The 26,746-nt window shown below is 46.7% G+C and overlaps 1 protein-coding gene across 1 annotated transcript; it reads right to left on the minus strand.

Annotated features, from left to right (window-relative positions):
- Positions 1-6,973: 6,973 nt before the first annotated feature.
- Positions 6,974-24,407, minus strand: LOC120925104 (vomeronasal type-2 receptor 26-like). Its single transcript, XM_040335978.1, has 4 exons — positions 24,360-24,407; positions 20,163-20,384; positions 11,817-11,940; positions 6,974-7,866 (listed from the first exon to the last, which is right to left on the minus strand). Exons 1-4 carry the CDS (start codon positions 24,405-24,407, stop codon positions 6,974-6,976), a joined length of 1,287 nt encoding a protein of 428 aa, XP_040191912.1.
- Positions 24,408-26,746: the final 2,339 nt, after the last annotated feature.

The raw sequence follows: 26,746 nt of genomic DNA on the forward strand, positions 1-26,746 counted from the left end.
GGGGGGTATATCTGTGGCAACCGCCATGTTCTGCTCTGGCCCGCGTTCCAGGTGCGGTATCCACCTTCAGGGTACGAGCATCCATGGGCCCCGCCACCGTGGTTTACTTGACCGAAGTTGCGCACCATGCGGAGCTTCACCCTAGCATTGAGAGGGGCCCCAGCGATTTGCTGGGTCCCAGACCTTCATTGAGAGGATCCTAAGCTGAGAGCTGCACGGTGGGGAAACGGCTCGGGGAGAACCTAGAGATAGAGGTTGTCCAGGAGCCCTAGATGAACCATCGGGGATCCGGTCATCACATTACATGACAGGTACACTAAAGCTGTCAATTGGTGACCCTTATTTGAACTAACTGGGAGGATTAGATCCATTCAATCCTTCATATCCAAAATTGTCAAGCCTGTGGCAGAGGTCTGTTCCTCCCAGTGATTTGCAAGTGACACTCCGGCTGCCAAGCTGGTGATTACCCACTCTGGTTTGGGTGGCGACGAGTTGAGCTAAATTATCGCCGAGAGCAGGCTTGCTCTCCTTCGTATTCAGGGCCTGATACTAAAGTTCTCTCTACGCTCATCAACCTTTCTCTATTGTGTGCCATGTTGATGTTGGCCGTGTTGGGCCTTGGAATAAAGCATTTAAAACTTAATTGATGTCTGGACACTCGCTCTGTGCCTACACTCTCAGGTGTCACCCCTAGACCAAGAAAGAAAAGGGTAACTTAATACGCCGATCCCAAACTATTCAGCGGCTCCTTCGGGGGTGAGCGCTACACTAATAAATAATGTCCATGAGAAGAAACAGTCCACAAGTGATTGTGAAAAGGCCCAATGAAAACATTTACCTTTAAGACCCCTTTAAGGACCTTGCCCCTTTTTGTGATTCGGCACTGCGTCGCTTTAACTGAGAATTGCGCGGTCGTGCGATGTGGCTCCCAAACAAAATTGGCATCCTTTTTTCCCCACAAATAGAGCTTTCTTTTGGTGGTATTTGATCACCTCTGCGGTTTTTATTTTTTGCGCTAAAAACAAAAATAGAGCGACAATTTTAAAAAAAATTCAACATTTTTTACTTTTTGCTATAATAAATATCCCCCAAAAACATATATATAAAAAAAGGTTTATTTTCCTCAGTTTAGGCCGATACGTATTCTTCTACCTATTTTTGGTAAAAAAAATACGCAATAAGCATTTATCGATTGGTTTACGCACAATTTATAGCGTTTACAAAATAGGGGATAGTTTTATTGCATTTTCATTAATAATTTTTTTTTACTACTAATGGCGGCGATCAGCAATTTTTTTCGTGACTGCGACATTATGGCGGACACATCGGACAATTTTGACTAATTTATGGGACCATTGTAATTTTCACAGCAAAAAGTGCTATAAAATGCACTGATTACTGTGAAAATGACAATTGCAGTTTAGGAGTTAACCACTTAGGGGGCGCTGTAGGGGTTAAGTGTGACCTCATATGTGTTTCCAACTGTAGGGGTGCGGGGCTGGACGTGTGACGTCATTTATCATCTTTCCCTATATCAGGGAACAGACAATTAATGACAGCGCCACAGTGAAGAACGGGGAAGGTTTGTTTACACTCACCTCTCCCCATTCTTCAGCTCCGGTGACTGATCGCGGGACACCGGCGGCGATCAAGGGGACGCGATCACAAGGCTTCCGAGCGGGTCGCGAGCGTGCCGGCGCGCTCGCGACCCCACGACTGGGCTTAAAGAGACACGTACAGGTACATGATTGTGCCCAGCCGTGCCATTCTGCCGACGTATATCGGCGTGAAGGGGTCCTTAAGTGGTTAAATGATTGGAGATCTTTGCATTCATCTTGTACTGTTTGGCACTTAATTACTATTTTGGGGTTTATTTTTTATAATTTGTTTTAATTTTATGCTGTGTTATTCTTAGTGTGTATAACTTGAATAATTATAGAAAAGGATCTGGGGGGATTGTTACTTCTTAATGTTTTTTGCTTTTTTCTTTCACCTTCTGACTAGAAGATCTTGGAGATGGCAGAAATACCCAATTATGGGGCCCTTATGAGTAAGAACACTAATTTCCAAAACCTATTAAGATAGCATATTTCTAATGTTTAATGTCTTAATAAATCCTATTATTGATCAATGAGCACCTGGAACCTGTTTTTAGCTTTGGAAGCTTCCATCTCAGGATCTGGCGAGGTGTGGGGTAGGAGTGTTGTCTCTGCAGCATTGTATGTGGAAGACGAATACTCCCTTGTGGCAGAAGCTTACAAAGAAATACCGTATTTATCGGCGTATACCGCGCACTTTTTTCCCCATATAAGCAGGGGAAAATCGTGGGTGCGCGTTATACGCCGAAGGAGGGGGACGAGAGCCCACCAGAAATCACGCCGTCATCGCCTTTCTCCTCGGCTCTCACACACATACCTCACATACCTCAGAGGGGAAGGAGGGGGACGAGCGCCCGCCGGAAAAATCACTGAGCTATCATCTCCTCTCGGCTCTCACTCGGCTGTCACGTCATACACGCACAGTCCCGCCTCCGCCACCAGCATTCGACCAATGTTCTGTCTATCACATAGCGGAGGCGGGACTGTGCTTGTGTGATGTGACAGCCGAGTGAGAGCTGAGTAGAGATGACAGCTCAGTGATTTTTCCGGCGGGCGCTCGTCCCCCTCCTTCCCCTCTGAGGTATGTGAGGTATGTGTGTGAGAGCCGAGGAGAAAGGCGATGACGGCGTGATTCCGGCGGGCGCTCGTCCCCCTCTTTCCCCTCTGAGGTATGTGTGTGAGAGCCGAGGAGAAAGGCGATGAGGGCATGATTCCGGCGGGCGCACGTCCCCCCTCCTTTCCCTCTGAGGTATGTGTGTGAGTAGACAGGCAATGACGTTGTGATTCCGGCGGGCGCTCGTCCCCCTCTTTCCCCTCTGAGATATGTGTGTGAGAGCCGAGGAAAAAGGCGATGACGGCGTGATTCCGGTGGGCGCTCGTCCCCCTCCTTCCCCTCCGAGGTATGTGTGTGAGTAGACAGGTGATGACGGCGTGATTCCGGCAGGCGCTCGTCCCCCCTCCTTCCCCTCTGAGGTATGTGTGTGAGTAGACAGGCGATGCCAGCGTGGTTCCAGAAGGCGCTCGTCCCCCCTTCTTCCCCTCTGAGGTATGTATGTGAGTAGACAGGCGATGACCGCGTGATTCCGGCAGGCGCTCGTCCCCCCTCCTTCCCCTCTGAGGTATGTGTGTGAGTAGACAGGCGATGCCAGCGTGGTTCCAGAAGGCGCTCGTCCCCCTCCTTCCACTCTGAGGTATGTGTGTGAGTAGACAGGCGATGATGGCGTGATTCCGGCGGGCGCTCGTCCCCCCTCTTTCCCCTCCGAGGTATGTGTGTGAGTAGACAGGCGATGCCAGCGTGGTTCCAGAAGGCGCTCGTCCCCCTCCTTCCCCTCCGAGGTATGTGTGTGAGTAGACAGGCGATGCCAGCGTGATTCCAGAAGGCGCTCGTCCCCCTCCTTCCCCTCTGAGGTATGTGTGTGAGTAGACAGGCGATGCCCGCGTGATTCCGGCAGGCGCTCGTCCCCCCTCTTTCCCCTCTGAGGTATGTGTGTGAGAGCCGAGGAGAAAGGCGATGAGGGCATGATTCCGGCGGGCGCACGTCCCCCCTCCTTTCCCTCTGAGGTATGTGTGTGAGTAGACAGGCAATGACGTTGTGATTCCGGCAGGCGCTCGTCCCCCTCTTTCCCCTCTGAGATATGTGTGTGAGAGCCGAGGAAAAAGGCGATGACGGCGTGATTCCGGCGGGCGCTCGTCCCCCTCTTTCCCCTCTGAGGTATGTGTGTGAGAGCCGAGGAAAAAGGCGATGACGGCGTGATTCCGGTGGGCGCTCGTCCCCCTCCTTCCCCTCCGAGGTATGTGTGTGAGTAGACAGGTGATGACGGCGTGATTCCGGCAGGCGCTCGTCCCCCCTCCTTCCCCTCTGAGGTATGTGTGTGAGTAGACAGGCGATGCCAGCGTGGTTCCAGAAGGCGCTCGTCCCCCTCCTTCCCCTCTGAGGTATGTGTGTGAGTAGACAGGCGATGACGGCGTGATTCCGGCAGGCGCTCGTCCCCCCTCCTTCCCCTCTGAGGTATGTGTGTGAGTAGACAGGCGATGACGGCGTGATTCCGGCTGGTGCTCGTCCCCCTCCTTCCCCTCTGAGGTATGTGTGTGAGTAGACAGGCGATGCCAGCGTGGTTCCAGAAGGCGCTCGTCCCCCTCCTTCCCCTCTGAGGTATGTGTGTGAGTAGACAGGCGATGACGGCGTGATTCCGGCAGGCGCTCGTCCCCCCTCTTTCCCCTCCGAGGTATGTGTGTGAGTAGACAGGCGATGCCAGCGTGGTTCCAGAAGGCGCTCGTCCCCCTCCTTCCCCTCTGAGGTATGTGTGTGAGTAGACAGGCGATGCCCGCGTGATTCCGGCAGGCGCTCGTCCCCCCTTCTTCCCCTCTGAGGTATGTGTGTGAGTAGACAGGCGATGCCGGCGTGATTCCGGCGGGCGCTCGTCCCCCCTCCTTCCCCTCCGAGGTATGTGTGTGAGTAGACAGGCGATGCCGGCGTGATTCCGGCGGGCGCTCGTCCCCCTCCTTCCCCTCCGAGGTATGTGTGTGAGTAGACAGGTGATGACGGCGTGATTCCGGCGGGCGCTCATCCCCCCTCCTTCCCCTCCGAGGTATGTGTGTGAGTAGACAGGCGATGCCGGCGTGATTCCGGCGGGCGCTCGTCCCCCCTCTTTCCCCTCTGAGGTATGTGTGTGAGTAGACAGGCGATGCCAGCGTGATTCCAGCAGGCGCTCGTCCCCCTCCTTCCCCTCTGAGGTATGTGTGTGAGTAGACAGGCGATGCCGGCGTGATTCCGGCGGGTGCTCGTCCCTCCTCCTTTCCCTCTGAGGTATGTGTGTGAGATCCTTAGATTGCTTCAAAGCTGTTTATTTAAAAAATGATTTTTTCCCAGAACATTCCCTCTTAAAATTGGGGTGCGCGTTATACGCTGGCGGGCGTTATATGACGATAAATGCGGTATATACAAGGAGAAAGATCTATTATTAGGTCCTATAAAAGAAAATATCTTTTAAAATGAACTCAAATTATCACTTATAATGTGAACTTCATGAGAACGTGATCTCATCAAAAAGGATTTTAGAATACACCAACAAAATGTATTTATTAATATATCCGGATACATCTACATACAATATAATACAGTGACCCTGACACTAAAAATACATTACAATCAGCTTATAAAAGAACATGTTTAATATTTATCTTCCGGGCAGGTGGTGAGTGAAGGCCCGGATTTCCCACAAGGCCACAGAGTCCAGGCCTTGGGGTGGCAGGGCACAGAGGGGTGGCAGCGGAACATACAGTTAAGGGCGGTAAGTTGCTTTCTAGCAGGACTAAATGTAGTGTGGGGGAATCCGCTAGCTCGTTAACAAGTGATTGCGGCGATGTCGCTGAAATCACTTGTAAAATGTGTGCTGTCGTCCATCCTCCCCTCTCTGCTGGCTCTGTCTTTGGGACTCCGTCCTCCCCCCCGGCCGCCAAGTCTGTCTCCTGTCCCTGCCACCGATCTACACAGTGAGAGGGGTGAGCTGTGCTTTTCCCATCTCAGCTGTGACAGGAGTTCTAGCACAGTACTAGGACTCCTGTTTTTGGAGGTGACAGGGTCAATAAAGAGAACCTGATACCTCCAATTGCTATATCACATTGTTTTCTGCTGTGTAATAGCAATAAAGTTGGATAAAAAAATGATAAGAAATAATAAGTAAATTAATAAAATAAAAAGTCATTAAAAAGTAAAGAATAGGAAAAATAATATTAAAAATAATACAAAAATAAAAAGTAAACGACAAGCTACAAATAAATAAATAAATTAAAAAAAGTGATAAAAAAGTAAAAAAAATAATAATAATATTTGAACTAACCGTGCCGCCCCTGCCATCCGGTTGCCATTCTCCTTTGATTTTGGAGGGGGGGGGTGGTTCGGTTGGCAGGAAGGGGGTGCATTGCGGAACCTGGCCTTGGGGCGGCAGGGAGAGCAAATCCAGCCCTGGGTGAGTGAAATCTTCTATCTCTTGAAGAGTGATGGGTGTCTCTGGTATCTGACAGTTTAGGATGATTTGGATACTTTGTCCTCATCGGGTAACTGTGGTTCCTCCTCACTGAGAGACTACATTGTTCTGTAATGATGTAACGGCTGGTGGGAGGAACCACTACACCCCGCGGGGGACAAGGTCTCCAACAAACTCACAGTGTCTGATACCACCAAAAATTAGACTGGCCATGCAAAGGAAAGATAAGTATTAAATATTCAAATTTCACACTATTCATTCTCAATAATCAAAAATAGAAGAGGTGACAGCTATAACTGCTGGTAACTCAGTGTTCCTCCATATATGTAATGCCCTGTACACACAACCGGTTTTCCTGACATGCCAAAACCCAACATTTTTTCTGACGTGATTCCTCTACAGCCTGCCTTGCATACACACGTTCAGTCCAAAAAAATGCTCAACCAAAGCGCGGTGACGTCCAACACATACGACGGCACTATAAAGGGGACGTTCCTATTAAATTGGTGCCACCCTTTGGGCTGCTTTTGCTGATCCTCGTGTTAGTAAAAGTTTGGTGAGAGACGATTCGCGCTTTTCAGTCTTCATGCTTTTCAGCCCGTTACAGCGTGATGAATGTGCTATTATCCATTCCGAACGCTAGTTTTACCATACTTGATTCTGAGCATGCACGTTTTTTTTTTTCCTCGGAAAAGCCTACTCGGTTTTTGCAACAAGAAAAAGACTGACGGGAAACACGATGGGGAAAAATAGAGCTAGTTCTAATTTTTTGGCGGGCAGTTTTATCGTCGGGAAAACTGCTATGGAGCATACACATGAGCGATTTTCCCGACCAATCTAAAAAATTGCAATTTTCTCGTTGGGAAAACCGGTCATGTGTACGAGGCATTAGTGGATAACTGCTTTTGTATTGAGGTCAGGTCTGAACAGAATTATGTAACATTTTGGGAAAAATATACAGCCAAGAAGTCCAGAACTTGAGGCCATTATAGCAAAAACCTCCACAGCCACCATGTATTTCCCTCTGGTGCTCAGATAGGCCGGGATCATGGCAATCCAGACACTGCAGAACACCAGCATGCTGAAGGTGATGTACTTGGCCTCATTAAAACTGTCCGGTAATGTCCGGGCTAAAAAAGCGATAATGAAGCTCACAGCTGCCAGAAGTCCCATATATCCCAGGACAGAGTAGAAGCCGATCACTGAACCCTCATTACACTGAATGATGACCTTCCCCTGATAAGAGTGAATGTCCCGATCCTGGAAGGGGGGAGAAATAGACAACCAAGTGACACAGATTAGGACTTGGACCAGTGAGAAGACACAAATGATAAAATTGGGAAGTTTGGCTCCCATCCATTTCCTCCAGGGACTGCCAGGTTTGGTGGCTTTAAAAGCAATACACACCATGATACTTTTGGCAAGTAGAGAAGAGACGGCAACTGAAAAGATGACACCAAAAGAGGTGACACGGAGCATGCAGGTCACATCTACTGGATGACCGAGGAACAAGAAGACACAGAGGAAGCTCAGCATGATGGAGACCAGCAGAAGATAGCTCAGGTTCTGGTTATTGGCTTTAACAATGGGGGTGTCCTGGAAATGTATAAATATCCCCAATATTAAACCAGTCAGAAGACAACAGAGGATGGAAACCGCTGAAAATACTCCAACAATGGCATCATCAGTGTAGGAGAGAAATTCCACCACTCTTGGAACACACCGATCCTTCTTCTCATTTGGCCATTCATCATCAGGACATGTCATGCAGTTTTCACTGTCTGTAGGAAGAACAATACAAACATAATGAGCATCGGGGTCAGAACTTCTGAGAAAAATTACTTGTTTTGTGTTGTCTCACAGATAGAAATCAGATTTCCATCAGTGCATTGTGGGAGAGGTAAATAAAATATAACACATGGGGGGACGTGACTGGCAGCCGAGTGTGATGGCCGCTCACTGACATGGCTCTGCACAGCAGTAGCAGGGATTGCTTGTCACTAGCGATCCTGCTCCACTTAAGTCACAGTAACACAGTAACTCGAGGAAGAGGAAAGAGTGGTGGAAGCCTAGGAAAATTACACAGTTCTCCCTCTCCTCATCGCTCCTTCAGCCAAAATGGCGCCACTCAGGATCGACAGCAGCATGTCAGTGTGACAGGAAGAGAGGAGAGGGGCGGGTAAAGTGGCTGTGCATACCAGCATCCTATGAGGAATTTTTTCACAGACCTCCTCTTCCTCCACCAGCTCAACCAAGTCCAGACCCAGAATGGCACCTCCAGGGCCGGCACCTACTGAGGGGAGTCCAGCTGCCTGTATTTCTGGGGATTCTAGTGCCACTCATTCCTCCATAACAGCATTTCCCACTCTTAACCAGCCCACTATGGATATCACAGTGAAGGAAATACTTAGGTCTTTAGGCAGCTCTATTTAAGCAAATCTCACTTCTTTGGTCCACAAATTTAAAGGCAACAGGGTTAGCTACATTGCAAAAATGTATGGGAGACTTTGTCACCACGTTCAATGAGCTGGATGATGCTCACAACAGAGAGGAAGATGTGGGAGTGACTCAAGGCTAAAATGAGGGACCTGGAGGACTGCTCAAGGCGTAACAATGTTGAAATCCATGGCATTCCAGAAACCGATCAGCCAGCAGAATTGAGAAATTATTTTACTAAGCTACTAAGCCACTTTTCCTCCCAATGCCTCTCCAGTTGAGTTGATTTTAGACCAGATACACAGCTTGTTGAAACCGGCAGACCTGCCAGACAAGCTACTCAAAGATATGGTGGTAAGAATACATTTATATCATATTAAAGACAAATTTCTTTGAGCCCTTAGAAGAAATTCAGAAACAGTTTATCAGCAATATGCCCAACTGGTGTTTTCCCCTGATCTATCTCCGTATACTCTGCTGCAGAGGAAAAATCTAGGAACGAATTATTGCACACTAACAGAATGACCTATAAATGGGGTTATCCAGTGAGACTGGTTATCACTAAATATGGGAAAATGTTTACAGTGAAATCCCTGGAAGAGGGCCTAGCTCTGTTGAACTTATAAAACCCATGGGACATCCTCATGACCAGACCATGTCTGCACTAGCATCTGATTCCAGAGTTGCAGGTCGTAGGGGGCACTGCCAAAATGATAATCTGATTTTGCTATTCCCAGGGCTCTCTTACCATTCATCTGTATATGGTCCCATAATTGTCTCCCTAGTGCGGGTACATGACTGTTACCTTCAGTTGATAGAAAGGAGGTAGCATTACCACCTATTTCTTATTTATTTTTTTGTTACCAGATCCTACTTATCTTTAGCAATGACTTTGCCATATTGTCTTTGTTGTCTGGTTTTGGTCGCCTGTTTTACCTCCACTATCTCAAGGTGAACTCACTGTGATACATTTACCTATATGTCTCAGTTTACTGCTCCCTGCTAGCCAGGTTATTGATGTGCTAATGTCCCCTCACTATTTCTAAAGGTTAATTGATCTATTGTGTTGTGTGAAGGAGAGCTGGGTTTAAGTGGCTTGTGTTAATTATTCTGATTGCTTCATTGTGGTAATTATCTCTCTATATGCGGGGTCGAGCGGTCTGGTTGATGTATTCAGTACAGCTAGTGCTCAGCGTCATTGATGTCATTGTCTAAAGAAAATGTGTTTCAGCATCGGCCCCGTCGTGTCTACCTAGTCATCTGTATGGAAGCCTCAGTGTGAGGGGGACGGAGATTTGTCATTGTAACAGTTTTGGAAATGACATATAAGCTGTGTGTTATAACATTAAAGTCTGTGTTGTTCAAGCAGTAAGCTGGTCTCATGTGTGGCTTTCTGGGCGATTCCAGGGATATCCCTCCTCGTGGAATATTGGGGTGATTTTCGTTATGGGAAGAAGGGAACGTTGACGGGGATATCATACCGATACCGTCACACTCACGCTTACAGCATGACTTTTAAGGTTCTTTAGGGCCCTTTCACACCCATAAAACGATCGGGTCCACCAGTCCATTTTGCAGGTGGACCCGATCAGACACTCCATTGCTCTCTATGGAGCTTAGGGTGTAAACGAACATGTGTCCATTTACACCTTCTTCCATTTGATCCGATCTTGTCCACTAAAAACAGATGGGAGATCCATTCCCCATCTGCATGGGATTGAATGACAGTCAGATGGAACTAATTGGGAGGTCTTTTCCCAGACAGCCCCATATAGAGCAGCAGGCTGTGTCCACGTCTGCTCTGCTCAGCAGATATCAGTGGAGAGATCCTCTGCTGAGCAAGTGGATCTGCTGACAGGTCGGCCCCATATGAAAGGGGCCTAAATGTTAAAGACCTTAACAGCCCTCAAAAAAGATACTCTTTATGAAAAGTTTCCAAGAGATTCATTTCACTAGGCTTAAAATGTCATCTTTATCTCACAAATGGTTCCCATATATCTATATGTCCAACTTACTTAAGAAAAAACGTTGTGTACTGATTGTGATTTGGGACACGGTAGCCGTTAAACCTTTGGAGGTTATAAAAGATGACTCTGGTTGCTTCCTTATACCGATTTAAGAAAATAACAATGCTCAATATACGATTGTGAATGTTTATTTGTGTAATTCTAAGCATGAGTCCTGTCTACATGCTTAGAGTTAGAGGGAGAGAGTGGATATAGGTATAGTTATTGATGAACTCTGGTGATCAGCTACATTGGAAGAGAATAGGGTGCGCCGTGCCTGTGAACCTGCTTGCATAGTCAGGGAGAAAGCATCTAACATGACATTACTGTGTTGCAAGGCCATCAAGAAAAAGCACAAGGATTTACTCAGCATTTGGTATTGCTCAGTTCACTCCAAAGGGATGCTAATGGGTTAATACATCTTTATGCTGAATCAACATGGGGACTTCCTCCCCATGTTGAGGGCATGTGGCCCAGTACGGTTCAGGAGGGGGGGCACGCTCTTGTCCCTCCTTCTTTTTTTGCGGCTTGCCAGGTTGCATGCTTGGATAAGGGTCTGGTATGGATTTTTGGGGAGACCCCCACGCATTTTTTTTTAAATTGTGGTTCTGGGTTTCCCTTAATATTCATACCAGACACAAAAGGGCCTGGTAATGGACTGGGGGGGGGGGGGCCCATGCCGTTTTTTATAATGACTTTTATCTGTATTGCCGGGACCCGACAATTCATTATAGTAGTTTTAAATTACTTGTTTTCCTTTAGAAATGTAATTTTGTGCAGGGACAGTTCTTAACACGGGAAACATGCGCTACTTTACAGGCATACTATAGATACAACCTAGGTATGAAATTTAAAGGAATATTTCACTTTTATTGTTTCACTTTAAGCATTATTAAAATCACTGCTCCCGAAAAAACATCAGTTTTTAAGACTTTTTTTTGCATTGATACATGTCCCCTGGGGCAGGACCCGGGTCCCCAAACACGTTTTATGACAATAACTTGTATATTAACCTTTAAAATGAGCACTTTTGATTTTTCATGTTTGTGTCCCATAGACTTTAACGGTGTTCGAACCCATTTTTGGGCTGTTCGCATGTTCTGCTGTGAACCGAACCGTGGGGTGTTCGGCTTATCCCTAATCAGCAGGTATACTTCGGCATTTGCAGGGTCTTAAAAAGGATAAAACATGCACACATTGCAGAGATCTTATTCGCTGACACACACTATAACCACAGTGGTACATTCTCTCCAGTCCATCAATAACTTACTAAAAAATACAAACTCTACCGGAAATGTTGGCGATCTCGCCTTCTGGACACGAGACGCACTCATAGCAGCATTTATGAATTGAAGATCCAAACTTTTTTCTGCTTCCCAGTAAACAGGAATCTGAGCACCGACCTACTGGAACCTGAAATCACATATTATTATTATTATTATATTATTAGTAATAATATTTGTCCATCATATCTCATGAGGTGATACAAACTAGGTGCTGCAAATACAAATGAGGTTCATGTTTGCCTCCACCCAGGGTCAGTGCAAGGAGTGGGCGGGAGGGGTGGCTGCCCTGGGTGCAATAGTTTACTGTAGGGATGGGGGGCGCTGTCCCTTTGTTACAAGGCTGACCGCAGTAGTGACAGCGACATCACTACTCCTGTCAGTCCAGCTCTAGGAGTGGCGAGGATAGGAGAAGAATGCCAGGAGATGGTGTGGGCTGTGTTCTCTCTCCCTCACCCAACACAGTCCTACTGCATCTATTGCAAATCTACCCTCACAAATTATGTGAGGGTAGATTTGTTATAAATAACAAACTTTGAAAATATAGAGACAACACAAGCATGTTCCCAGTATTAAAACTAGGGATGAGCCCGATGTTCGAGTAGAATGTAAGTTCGATTTGAACATCGGGTGTTCGCCAAACAGCAAACATTATGCGGTGTTCGCGGCAAATTCGAAAGCCACGGAACACCATTAGAGTGTCGGGACACGAACATGATAAACCAAAAAGTGCCAATTTTAAAGGTTAATATGCAAGTTATTGTCATAAAAAGTGTTTGGGGACCCGGGTCCTGCCCCAGGGAACATGCATCAATGCATTTTTAATTTTTTTAAATTGATGTTTTTTCGGGAGCAGTGATTTTAATAATGCTTAAAGTGAAACGATAAAAGTGAAATATTCCTTTAATTTTTTTACCTGGGGGGTGTCTATAGTGTGCCTGTAAAGTAGCGCATGTTTCCCATGTTTAAAAGTGTCCCTGCACAAAATGTCATTTCTAAAAGGAAAAAAAGTCATTCAAAACTACTCGCAGCTATTCATGAATTGTCGGGTCCCGGCAATACAGATACAAGTCATTGAAAAAAAAAAACAGCATAGGTTCCCCCCTTAGTCCATTACCAGGCCCTTTGGGTCTGGTATGAATATTAAGGGGAACCCCAAACCAAAATAAAATGAAAATTGCATGGGGGTCCCCCTAAATTTCATACCAGGCTCTTCAGGTCTCATATGGATTTTAAGGGGAACCCTGTGCCAATGTTGTTTAAAAAAATCTCGTAGGGGCCCCCCTCAAAATCCATACCAGACCCTTCAGGTCTGGTAGGGATTTTAAGGTGAACCCCGTGCCAAAATAAAAAAAAATGGTGTGGGGGGTCCCCCCAAATTCCATACCAAGCCCTTCATGTCTGTTTTTTTCTTGTAGCTTTAGCTAATCATCATCAGACTAAATGTTGACATTTCGTTTGTCTCAACTCTCTACGTGATTTACTGTTAGATTTCAGACTCAATAACTACTACACCCATTGAGGTGTATGTACATCGACTACTACAATTGCCTGATCTCTAACCCAGAATGCATATGACTATGTTATCACCTGTGTGATATTGTTCTATTTCTGTTCAGAACTTCCAATAAAAACCTCTTTTGGAAATGTAGCCAGGGATGGACTACAGGGAGTTTCCCGGTGGGCCGATGGCTCAGTGGGCCAGCTTCAGTGACAGCGGAATGCCGCGTCCCTCCGCTCCTCTGTCTCTCCCTCCCCGCAGCTCTCACCTGGGGGGAACAAAGAAGCAGGGGGAGGACCAGAGGAGCATGGGGGGAGGGGACAGACAGCTGACTCAACAGCTATGGCCTGGGAGTTTTTCACTTCTGCCTAATCTTGTTCCATAAGAGGGGCACCAAACTGATTCTTTGCCCCGGGTGAAATAATTTCTAGCTTCCCCACTGGTACTGCCTATAAGAGTACCAGTACCAGCAGTTCTACTCTAACAATGTAGAGCGACTAGTGGCTAGTGAAGGGGGGAGAGGGGGCTTGGGTGGCCGGGGGGGGGGGGTGCAGGAGTTGTCCGGCCGTCATGGGAGAGACCTTTGAAAGTGGGCCAGTCTGGATGAAGTCTAGGGCCAAATTGCTGTCCCAGTCCAGCCCTGAATGTAGCACTACCCCCGAAGGAGCTGCTGGTTTAGATTTGGGCCTGCCTTCACCTTACTGTTCCGTGCGTCCGTTTCAGGGGTTCTCCTGGAAGAAGTGGTTAAAGGAAGAAATGTCTGCACCGAACACCAAGTCTCTTTTTCTCCCCCTGCAGAGAGGGTTTTTTATTAAAGACGACTTCAGAAAAGAGGGATGGAGGTTTAGGGGAGATTCAGGCATCTGACTAGCAAGCCACAGATATTCTTTTTCGGTCCAGGGGAACAGCCGTTTCCACGCTGGACTCAGCGACCACCAGATAGGCCCACTCACACTGGTCTAGCAGCCGGTGCGAAGCTCGATCAAAGGATAGTCTCTGCCACAGACTAGGTGAACGGTAGAACTTGTTCGATAGTCTCTGCCACAGACTAGGTAAAGGTAGAACTCAGCTCTCAGTGCCAGGATCTTTCAACCGTTCCGACAGCACTGTGAGATAAACTTTGAGATCCGGATATATCCTCCAATTGAGTCCTCAATTGCTCGGTCCCTTCCAGCAGGAAAGGCGACACAGGATCATCCCTGGATCAGTAGGCTCCAGTAGCTCCTGGGCCTACATCTCAGTTGCGAGGCCTCAGGTCTACGTGGCCCAGAGGCGGTAACTGCCAATACATCCCTGAGGCCAGGAGGGCCCCCAGGGTGGGATCGGAAGACAAACCCCACAAAATGGTGTCTGTCCCTTAAGTACCCCCTCTCAGAATGCACAGCGGCTTAACTACACCCTCCGGGCTGCTTTTGGGAAAGAGGCACCCAATGCATCCAGCCCGTTTCCTTTCCAACTCTGACCAGCGGTGACAGCGACACCCACCGTCAGAGGGAAAATCATGCAACCAGCGAGACTGGAACAGAGCCATGAATCTGAACAAATCTCTCCGGGCAAAACTACTGCCCAGGCAACTATAATTTCAATAATTAGCGCCCACTCATTGGGAGCAGGGCACTACAGAAAGAATAAAATAAAAATTTGAATTTACCTGTTTGAGTTCTATCAACAAAATTTCAAAGAAATTTCCATATTGAGCCTACCCAAATCTTGGCTGCTTATTTGGGGCAAACTCAATGCATCAAAACTATAATCATAGTAAACAAAATGTGGGACTTTTGAAGCACAGCATTTTAGTATTTTTTTTTTTTACCATTTTATTTATTTTACGATTAAACATATAATAGCAAACTTATGATAAAATGTAATTATTTCCAACCACTGCAGTGATTTATATAACATAGCCTTTCCGCTCAACGCGTTTCATGGACATGATCCTCTTCATCAGGAGCTAGCAGACTTTGGTTGCTGTCATCTAGGTAGAGTGACCAAATTGATCAATTGATGAAAACAGATCCAGGCTTTACAACTTTAGGGTTCAAGGGACTCCCTGAAACAGTGAAAGAAGTCCAGACGGAAATCCAGGGAACTCATCAAGGACTTAATCCCTGACTTTTTTTTTTTTTTTTAAATATCTCTTTATTAAACTTTTTTTCATTACAAAAAACAGATCACAGTACATAAATACTTAAAACACTACACAAACAAACACATCTACAAATATGGGGCCAGATTCACAGCAGAGATACAACGGAGTATCTATGCGACTGATTCATAGAACCAGTTACGCATAGATAGCCAGAAGATCCGACAGGTGTAATTGTTTTACACTGTCGGATCTTAGGATGCAATACCGCGGCCGCCGCTGGTTGGAGTTTGCGTCGTATTCCAGCGTCGGGTATGCAAAGAGGTTTTACGGCGATCCACAACGGTTTTTCGCGTTCGGTACTACGTCGCTAGTCTAGTTTCCCATCGCAATTTTAGTCGTCGTTTTACCTGCCCTAACTTTACACAGCCCACGTATGTGCTGTATAAAGTATGGCCGTCGTTCCCGCGTCGAAATGTAATTATTTTTTTTCTTGCGTAAGACGTCCGGGAATACGAAAGTACGCTACGCACGTCGCCGTTCGAAAAAATGACGTCACTTCGAGCAAAGCATGGCGGGAATTTCGAAACGGAGCATGCGCATTAGGTCCAGCGCGGGAGCGTGCCTAATTTAAATGGCACACGCCCCTTTGAATGCAAGTGCTTGGTGAATCAGGCACTTGCGATGAAAACTTGCGGCGGTGTAACGTATCTACGATACGTTACGCCGCCGCAGTTCTATGTGAATCTGGCCCATGGTCTCAATATACCCCTTCATACAATCTGATTTCTATTTATAATCCTTTTTTCCAGGAGATCCACTAACCTATCACCTAGAAAAATACCCAAACCTACATTTTTGGTCCAACTAATTAAGAGGGGAGATGAAAATACCTCATTCAAGGGAGAACTACAATGGCAAAAAGGATAACAGAATGATACAAGGGGGGAGGAGGGAGAGAAGGGGGAGAAAAACTGGAGGGAAAAGAAGAAAAAAAATGGGGTGAAAGGGAAAAAAAAAATTTGGTGTAAGTCATGTATACATATCTCTATGAAGGCTTCTCATTTCAAGCCTACTTGTGTAAAAAGTTGGTGTAAAAAAAAAAAAGGGGGAAGAAGGAGAAGGGGAAAAAGAAAAAAAATTGATTTGGGTGTTATAAATATTATGTGTTACTTTAACAACTGGTCGACCAGCCACCGTCGTTTTACGGCGGCAGGTTGGCTCCCCTAGCTATACGTCGGCTCTCGCGCAGGACACTAGGGGCGCAATGCACGCCACCGGAGGCGCTCGCTCCCGACTCCCGTGCGTGTGCCCGGTATCTCCGCCGGGCACCCGCGATCGCTCGTTACAGAGCGAGAACCACACAGCTCCCGGTCCTGTCAGGGGGAGAAATGCCTGACCAATGTATGAACAGAAGATCGGTCATTTCCCCTAGTGAGGCCACCCCCCCTACAGTTAGAACACACCCACGGAACACACTTAACCCCTTCCCCGCCCCCTAGTGTTAACCCCTTCACTGCCAGTGGCATTTTTATAGTAATCCAATGCATTTTTATAGCACTGATCGCTATAATAATGCCAATGGTCCCAAAAATGTGTCAAAAGTGTCCGAAGTGTCCGCCATAATGTCGCAGTACCGAAAAAAAAAAAAACGCTGATTACTAGTAAAAAAAAAAAATATTAATAAAAATGCCATAAATCTATCCCCTATTTTGTAAACGCTATAACTTTTGCGCAAACCAATCAATAAACGCTTATTGCGATTATTTTTTTTACAAAAAATATGTAGAAAAATACGTATCGGCCTAAACTGAGGAAAACAAATGTTTTGTTATATATTTTTGGGAGATATTTATTATGCAAAAAGTTAAAAAAAAATATTCATTGTGTACAAGGTAATCGCGGGCCACCGGAGGACATTGAGTCCTCCCGACCCGCGGGCATGCTCCCACAGAGTGCAGTGGGAGCGAGCGTGTGCCGTCAGATGTGCGCAGCCGCCCACAACTGAGCCTGCGCAAGCTGAGGTACAGCTACGGCGATTCGCACAAGAGATCCACTGTGCCGCAATTAAACAACGGTGGCCAGTCTTAAAGCAGTGTTGCCAACTGCTGGGGTGGGGTTCAGTATGACCAAGATATGACCCAGTTATTCCTTCGATCTCAGAGCGGTACCGGAGACCCCTCTGACCAGTAATGCACGCACAGGCTTAGTTTCAGAGTGGTCTGACAAGTAATGTGTTTGTCATGGCTCACGGCCGATCCTAGGCAGGGTGCACAGGGTGCTTTGCACCCAGGTGCCTGCAGAGGTGGGGCGCCGAAGTGCCAGAGTTCTCCCCTCCCTCCTTCTCTCCTTGTTTGTGTCCGTCCAGAACTAGTGTTCTGAGCATAGGTGTGTGTCCGTCCAGAACTGATGTGTGAGCATAGGGCAGCCCGTCCAGCCTGGCAGTCCTCAGGGCAGGGGCTGCTCCTCTTCCTGACCTTCCAGAGGGTTCTAGTTTTCAGTGGCTGCTGATGTGCAGGGATGAATTCCTCACACTGGGAATCTTGGATCCTGCACTGTCTCCACCAACTCCAGTTGGAATGCCTCCCCCTCCCATCTTTATCTCAGGCTGCACAGAGAGAGAACTGAGGTGAGTCACAGTGTTCAGTGTGCTGTGTGCTGGAGGATGGCATCCCTTTTTATGTGCTCTGGGCTGCCCCTGCTCTAGATGTTTTATGGCATGGTAGGTTGCATAGGATACACAGCCTCTGCCCATTCCTGCGCCTCAGTAGTCCATCCTACAGATGTGATGTATAATGAGATGTACCAAAAGCCCTTTCACACTGACAGTTCTGGGGCGTTGGCGGTAAATGGGGAGGAGTTAGTAAAATGACCACGCCCATGTGGGGTGCCAGAAATATTTCTGCACCCAGGCGCATGCGACCCTAGGACCGGCCCTATCATGGCTTATATAAGATAAAACAAGCATTACAAGGCACAATTCTGGTTACACAGAAAGTTCTAAGTGTTAATATGTCAATAGCGGTAACAAGGTTACATCCAGACAATCTCATGAGAGGTTCTCAAAACATTGGAGCGAAATATAACAACAGTAGTTTGATAAGAATTGTTTCAATGTCATTTCAGAAGAAATGTGTCTCCAGATGGTAGAACAACAAGATAGCTTGCAGGGTAAAAGATGAGAAAAAACATTTCAGCATTTAAAGCAGCGCTAATAGTTTAAATGCTGAGCTATATAAAATGGACGCTGGCTTACAAGATGGAGTAGAGGCAGGGGGAGATTGGAGGCAGAGGGAGATTGGAGGCAGGGGAGATTGGAGGCAGGGGAGAGTGGAGGCAGAGGGAGATTGGAGGCAGGGGAGATTGGAGGCAGGGGAGATTGGAGGCAGAGGGAGATTGGAGGCAGAGGGAGATTGGAGGCAGAGGGAGATTGGAGGCAGAGGGAGATTGGAGGCAGAGGGAGATTGGAGGCAGGGGAGATTGGAGGCAGAGGGAGATTGGAGGCAGAGGGAGATTGGAGGCAGGGGAGATTGGAAGCAGAGGGAGATTGGAGGCAGAGGGAGATTGGAGGCAGGGGAGATTGGAGGCAGAGGGAGATTGGAGGCAGGGGAGATTGGAGGCAGAGGGAGATTGGAGGCAGAGGGAGATTGGAGGCAGAGGGTGATTGGAGGCAGAGGGAGATTGGAGGCAGAGGGAGATTGGAGGCAGGGGAGATTGGAGGCAGAGGGAGATTGGAGGCAGAGGGAGATTGGAGGCAGAGGGACATTGGAGGCAGAGGGACATTGGAGGCAGAGGGACATTGGAGGCAGAGGGACATTGGAGGCAGAGGGAGATTGGAGGCAGAGGGAGATTGGAGCCAGAGGGAGATTGGAGGCAGAGGGAGATTGGAGGCAGAGGGACATTGGAGGAAGGGGGAGATTGGAGGCAGGGGTTCTTAGTGGCAGGGGGTGATTGGAGGCAGGGGGTTTTGGTGGCACCGCAAAGGGGGATGGTGACATCGCAGAGGGTGGGGGATGGAGATAGGGGTTGTTGTTGGCACCGCAGAGGGGGATGGAGGCAGGGGGCAATGGAGGCAGGGGGTGATTGGAAGCAGGAGGCCTGGGGGAGATTGGAGGCAGGGGGAGATTGGAGGCAGGGGGTCTTAGTGGCAGGGGGTGATTGGAGGCAGGGGGTGTTGGTGGCACCGTAGAGGAGGATGGTGGCATCGCAGAGGGTGGCGAAGGAGACAGGGGTTGTTGGTGGCACCGCAGAGGGGGATGGAGGCAGGGGACGATGGAGGCAGGGGGAGATTGGAGGCAGGGGGAGATTGTGGCACTGCAGAGGGGGTGAAGTAAGGGGGTGTTGGTGGCAGAGGGGGATGGAGGCAGGGGGTGATTTGACTAAATAATTTGCCCTTGTTATATTGAAAATAACAAAAATATGTTTTTTTTTACCTTCATTTCTACCTTAAATCACATTTCTATGTGCCCAGTGTACTTGTTTGTGGCCTAAATACTGAAATTTGCACCTAAAATGTAATTTAGTAACTTTTGTGAAATGCCAGTAAAAACTTGGCTGTGCCAGTAAAATTCTGGGTGTCGTGCCAGTAAATTTCAATCTGGTAGGTTGGCATCACTGTCTTAAAGCGGTTAAAGTAGCACAGTGCTAAGTAACAAAAACATGGCCAGGTCTTGAAGGGGGTAAAATCTTCTGGAGCTGAAGTGATTTAGAAAATCTCTATAAATCTCGGCAAACACTATAAACGTAAAATAAAGTGATTTCTTACTTTTCCTGTTTTCCAGAAGACGGGATCCCTCATATCGGGAAATGGATCGGGCACATAATCTGGCCTTCGGATGGTGGAAATCGTTCTAAAGATAGGTTGTGTTTTGGTTAAATGAAACCAACTGTGTAAAATAAGATCGGTGGGAACTTCTCGTCTCTCATTGAAGTAGATCTCGCCATCATCGGGGTCGGTGTAATGGACATTTCTCACATATTTGTTCAGCTTTTCATGGAAGACAGAAGAAAACACAAATACAAAATGTCAGTGAGGTTCCAGTTACTAGGCGGCCTTTCTATAAATGAGAATTGGAAGGAATCAGAAGAATCCCATCAATCCGAGAGAAACAGAGAGATCTGGTAACTAGGGATGGGCTGAGAACGGACCCCCTGTTCGGTTCGCACCAGAACTTTCCAACACCGCGAAAAGTTTGGACCCGAATAACAAACCCATTAACCACTCGCTTACTGGGCACTTAAACCCCCCCTCCTGCCCAGACCAATTTTCAGCGTTCATCGCTCTCACTCTTTGAATGACAATTACTCAGTCATACATCACCGTCCCACAAATAGAGCTTTCTTTTGTTGGTATTTCATCACCTCTGCAGTTTTTACAGAATAAAAAACAAAAAACAAAACAGTTTTATATTTTGTTATAAAATTTAGCAAACGGGTAATTTTTCTCCTTCATTGATAGGCTTCACTGATGGGCTGCACTGATGGGCACCGATAAGGCGGCACTGGTGGGCCCTAATAGGCGGCACTGGTGGGCCCTAATAGGCGGCACTGGTGGGCACTGAGAGGCAGCACTGGTGGGCACTGAGAGGCGGCATGGGCAAGCAGTGAGAGGTGGCACTGATGGGTGGCACTGAAGGGAAGTGATAGGTGGTACTGGTGAGCACTGCTAGGTGACACTGATGAGGCACTGACTGACACCAGTGGTGGGCATTGATAGGTGGCAGTGATGGGCACTGATAGGTGGTACTGATTGGCACTGACAGGTGGCACTGGTGGGCACTGGCAGGCAGTACTGGTGTGCACTAATGAGGCTGATGTGCCTCTTCCACTGGGGCCCGATGTCCCGTACACAGGAGCCGGTGATCAGCTTTTTTTTTTCTCCTCGCACTGTTAGCCTGAGGAGAAAAAAAAACGATTACCAAACGTTGTTTTCATCACATGATCATCTCCCATAGCATCCTCCATGTTGAGGGCGTGTGGCCTGGTACGGTTCAAGAGGGGGGGCGCTTTCTTCTTCCCCCCCTTTTTTTCTGCAGCCTGCCACTTTGCGTGCTCGGATAAGGATCTGGTATGGATTTTTGGGGGGGAACCCGTACGCCATTTAAAAAAATAAATTGGCACAGGGTCCCCCTTAATATCCATACCAGACCTGAAGGGCCTGGTATGGAATTTGGGGGGACCCCCACGCAATTTTTTTTTATTTTGGTTTGGGGGTTCCCCTTAATATTCATGCCAGACCCAAAGGGCCTGGTAATGGACTTTTCCTTTAGAAATGTCATTTTGCTGCAGGGACTGTTCTAAACACAGGAAGAATGCACTACTTTACAGGCATACTATAGACACCCCCCCCCCAGGTACCTTAACTAAATAAATAAAAATGAATTTCGAAAGTAACTAAATCTTTTTATTTTTCGGAAACAAATTCCGAAACAAAATATTTCAGTGTACACGTGTCTAATCGCTATTGTCATCGTCATGTCAAATCTTCTATCTATATCGTACTGTTGTCGCAAAATGAAAATAAATAAATAAAAATAGCACTTTTTAAACGCTCATAAAACGCTCTCCATGCATCTAAATGGACCCTTTCACACCAAGTCCTGCAAGCAGCATCTTTGGAGCAACTTTTGGGCGCTGAAAAAAAAAACGCTTTAAAAACGCCCCTCTCCATTGAAATGAATTGAAAGCGCTGTAAAAACGCCTTACCCTTTCACACTGAGGCACTGCAAAAACTCCCTAAAACGTTAGGGTCTTAGCGGTGTTTTACCAGCACATAGGGATTGCAGATGAGGCTTCGCTCAAATAACGCTCGAAAAAAGCCCCAGTGTGAAAGGGGCCTAAAGGTAAAAAAAACATATTTTTGTTATTTTCGATATAATAAGGGCAAATTATCTAGTCACATCACCCCCTGCCATAGGCCCCCTTCACATTGGAGCGGGAGCCACGGTGGCGGTATAGCGGCGCTAAAAATAGCGGCGCTATACCGCCGGGATTGCGGCGGGAATCGGCCGCTAGCGGTGCGGTATTAACCCCTGCTAGCGGCCGATAAAGGGTTAATACCGCCCGCAATGCACCTCTGCAGCACCCCCTGCCTCCACCCCCCTCTGCGGTGCCACCGCAGCCACCATCACCCCCTGCTTCCTATCTCCATGCGCAGTTCCAAGCCGAACCGATCTCGGCTATTTTTACTGGCACATTCCCGCAACCACGGACATTTATGAACGGGTGGGGGAAGTGGCCGTTTTTACAAACTACCTGTAAAAATACGGACGGTTGGCAACACTGATCGCAGGACACCGGCGGACATCGAGTCCGCTGGTCCTGCGGGCGCGGTCACAGAGCGTGAAATTCAAAGTAACGTATATATACGTTTGTGCAGCTGTGCCATTCTGCGGACGTATACGTGCAGGGGGCTGTTGGCAAGTGGTTAGAGAAACCAAAAATGTGGATGATTGCAATTTTTCTGATTGGTCAGACAGTGAGAGGGAGGACGGAGATAGCGCTCTATTCACATAATTATTATATAATATAGCATAGGAACTGTAACGGAAGGGCCCGTGGGACCCAGAAGCTCCCTGATGCCTCTTATGTGTAGATCACCCTGTGTCTCTATTAGGGGCACAGGGTGAATCAGAACCCCACTATGGTCTGGGCTAGTCAGATTTAATTGTATATATTGTATATATATTGTGTGTTGGCTGTAATGTACTTTAAAGCTTGCTGTGATTGCATTCTATTGTCTATTGTGATGTAAATAAATCTAGGATGGTCTAAGGATCTTTCATAGTGTTGTGCTAATTGACCCTGTATTGTGTGAAGGTCTATTGATGATAAATGTGTATTGTGAGTTAGCAGACTGTCTAAAGGTCATGTGTCTGAGACATAAGCTGTAGTTAATTAGCTCATGTAAATTAGATCAGGAGCCGGAGTCATGATGTCTACCAAAAAGATGTGTATTGGGGCTCCTTGTGTAATGTTGTGGGTGGAGTTGACTCATTGTTCATTTTGGTTACAAAGGGCCAGATTCTCAAAAGAGATACGACGGCGTATCTCCAGATACACCGTCGTATCTCTGAGCCTGGCCGGTCGTATCTATGCGCCTGATTCTTATCTATGCACATAGATTTCCCTTAGATCCGACTGGCGTAAGTTTCTTACGCCGTCGGATCGTAACTGCATATTTACGCTGGCCGCTAGGGGCGTCTACGCTGATTTACGCTTAGAAATATGTAAATCAGCTAGATACGCAAATTCACGAACGTACGCCGGCCAACGCAGTACAGATAGGCCGTTTACGTTAGGCTTTTCCCGGTGTAAAGTTACCCCTGCTATATGGTGGCGTAAGTGCGGCGTACCAATGTTAAGTATGGCCGTCGTTTTGAATTGTTTACGTCGTTTGCGTAAGTCATCTGTGAATGGGGCTGGACGTCATTTACATTCACGTCGAAACCAATGACGTCCTTGCGGTGTACTTTGGAGGAATGCACACTGGGAAATTCCATGGACGGCGCATGCGCCGTTCGTGAAAAACATCAATCACGTCGGGTCAGGGTTAATTTACATAACACACGCCCAACTCTTCACAATTTGAATTAGGCGGGCTTACGCCGGCCTATTTACGTAACGCCGCCGCAACTTTTTTTTGAGAATACGGCACTTGCCTGTAAAAGTTACGGAGGCGTAACGTAAATAGGATACGTTACGCCCGCACAAACATACGCCATTCTACGTGAATCTACCCCTAACTGTATATAAGAGCCTGATTTTCTCAATAAAGGGTCTATTCGTGTGGAACCTCAAACAGAGCTGTGTGTCTCGTTATTGGGGTTCGTTTGCCTGACTGTGGAATGTCGATAGCTGTCTTGGGTTCAGGAATGGAATATCATAAACGGCTTTAACCCCTGTCCCATTTGGGGTTCCGTTACAGGAACATACTCATATAAATACTTATTATCCAACTTACTCTGTGTTGGAATCCATGTTGTTCGGAAGATTCTTTCTTCATGTACATCCCATGTAGAGCGTGGGCCAGAATATATACAGCCCTGTATACATAGGAGGGTTTAGATGTATGTTCAGAAAAAAATAATGAAACGTCTTTTAAATCTTTACAAGTTTTAGCAGGAGGATTTTTCATTTGTTTATAATGGAGATTTTTTATGTGGTTTTTAGAAAGGCATTGAAACCAATAAATCCCGATATCTTCCAGTATGGAGTCATTTATGGAGCTGGAGAAGTTGACGCCCTTGGAAAGAGCATTCGTGTATAGGTGCCTTTCCCGGGGCCACAGAAATATGAAGCTCCAGGTAATTACTTCACCACTCATATCATATAAATTAGTCAATAAAACCCATGATGGTGGGAAAATAAATGTGATATTTTCTAGATTACTGCTTAAAAAACGAAGCAAATGATAAAAGTTTGTCATGGAGCTTCCGCACATTATGACAACCTTAGCTGTTGATTCAAAAATAAATTGTATTTTCCGGTAATGAAACGTATCTGGATTGAGTATAAAAATATAATCTGTGCAGATCCCATGTTCTCCCATCAGATTACTCAGTTCTTGGGCCTCCTCATCTCCGCTGCCGTCCCACGAAGTTATTATTCCAACCCAGTTCCACCCAAAATGCTGCAATAATTTAATAATGGCTGCAAAACGGACGCGATCGTCTGGCGTCACACGGAATAGAGTTGGATATCTTTTTCCATCATTGAGGGGAGGGTCAGCGACTCCATAAGTGATCTGGGTGACATGTTGGGAAATGTTATAATGGGATGTTATTATTTAAACAATTAAATATGAGAAAAGTAATATAGATATGGTCTTTCCTCCCCAGCAAAGGTCCGTGCACCGGGGAGAAAGTGGTAGATATATATAGCTAGATTCAGAAAGACTTAGGCTGGCGTATCAGTAGATACGCCAGCCTAAGTCTGAATGCGCGCCGGCGCTAATTTAAACGTATTCTGGAAACCAGATACGCTTGAATTAGGCTCAGATACGAGCGGCGTAAGTGTATTACACCGCCGTATACTAAAGTGTAATTTTTAGGCTGACCGCTAGATGGCGCTTCCATTGCGGTCGGCGTAGAATATGCAAATCACTAGATACGCCTATTCACGAACGTACGCCCGGCCGACGCAGTATAGATATGCCGTTATGTAACGCATTATCAGGCCTAAAGTTACTCCATCAAATAGCCGCGCCGTAATGTGAAAATTTTACGTTGTTTGCGTAAGTCGTCCGTGAATAGGGATTTACATCATTTACGTCCACGTCAAAATGAATAGTACCGTGCGGCGTACTTAGCCGCAATGCACACTGGGACATGTAGGCGGACGGCGCATGCGCCGTTCCAAAAAAACGTCAATCACGTCAGGTCAACCAAAATTAACATAAAACACGCTCCCTCAGCCTATTTTGAATTAGGCGCGCTTGCGACCGCCGCATTTACGCTACGCCGCCGTAACTTAGCAGGCAAGTACTTTGTGAATCATGTACTTGCCTCACTAACTTACAGCGGCGTAGTGTAAACACGATACACTACGCCGCCGCAAAGTTAGGGCGGGCTTTCTGAATCCACCTAATATACTACTCTGTTATATTAGAATATACTAAATTATATAAATGATGTATTTATAAACATAATAATTTGTAAACCTTTTCTCACATAGTAATTAATGCCCTGAAGAAGACCAAGAAAGGTTGAAACGCGTAGGGTTTATGTGAAGCTCTACAAAATTACAAAGAGTGTACATAACATGAGTTGTTTGCTCACTTTATTTATCAAACACACGACCCTTCACGTTGTGTTATTTCCTCAATCCCTGTATTCCCTTTCACTTTCATCCATGGGGCACCCCTCTGCCCTTTCCCACCCTTTTTTCCTGTGTAGACTATCCCTCTCTGGGTTAAAAAAAAACTTTTTTGATTAATAATATATTCTCCACAGGGCCCTTGATTCCCCTGGTTGGTGTGTCTCTTTTTCCAGCCCATCCGGCTCTCTCCCTGTAACAGCACTGGTGAACAGAGTGAACCACAACTGTGGTAGTAAGGACTTCAATGCTATTCTTTATGTGAGAATTCAGTATTGGATCCCAGGCGTCACTCCACAGAAACAGGAGTTTGGGGGGTTCTCTACATCATCTCTCTCTCTCAGATACTAAAGATGGACGCATTACAACATGCGACCACAGCTTAGCGTTTAAAACTATAACATACAATTTATAGATTCCAAAGCACCTCTATATGCAAGTGATTATCAGTACGGGACCCCAGGCGTCACTCCACGTAAACAGGAGTTTGGGGGTTCACTACATCATATCACTTAAGCATATAGTGATGCATTA

Source organism: Rana temporaria, chromosome 1 (assembly GCF_905171775.1).
Source record: "Rana temporaria chromosome 1, aRanTem1.1, whole genome shotgun sequence".
In the NCBI taxonomy this organism is placed as follows: Eukaryota; Metazoa; Chordata; class Amphibia; order Anura; family Ranidae; genus Rana; species Rana temporaria.

Excerpts from the sequence above, each read along its gene's own strand:
- LOC120925104 (XM_040335978.1), bottom strand. The coding sequence starts at position 24,407 with ATGTACATGAAGAAAGAATCTTCCGAACAACATGGATTCCAACACAGA. Across the intron at positions 20,385-24,359 it reads AACATGGATTCCAACACAGA|CTGAACAAATATGTGAGAAA; the intron begins GTAAGTTGGATA and ends TTCCATGAAAAG. Across the intron at positions 11,941-20,162 it reads TCTTCTGGAAAACAGGAAAA|GTTCCAGTAGGTCGGTGCTC; the intron begins GTAAGAAATCAC and ends ATGTGATTTCAG.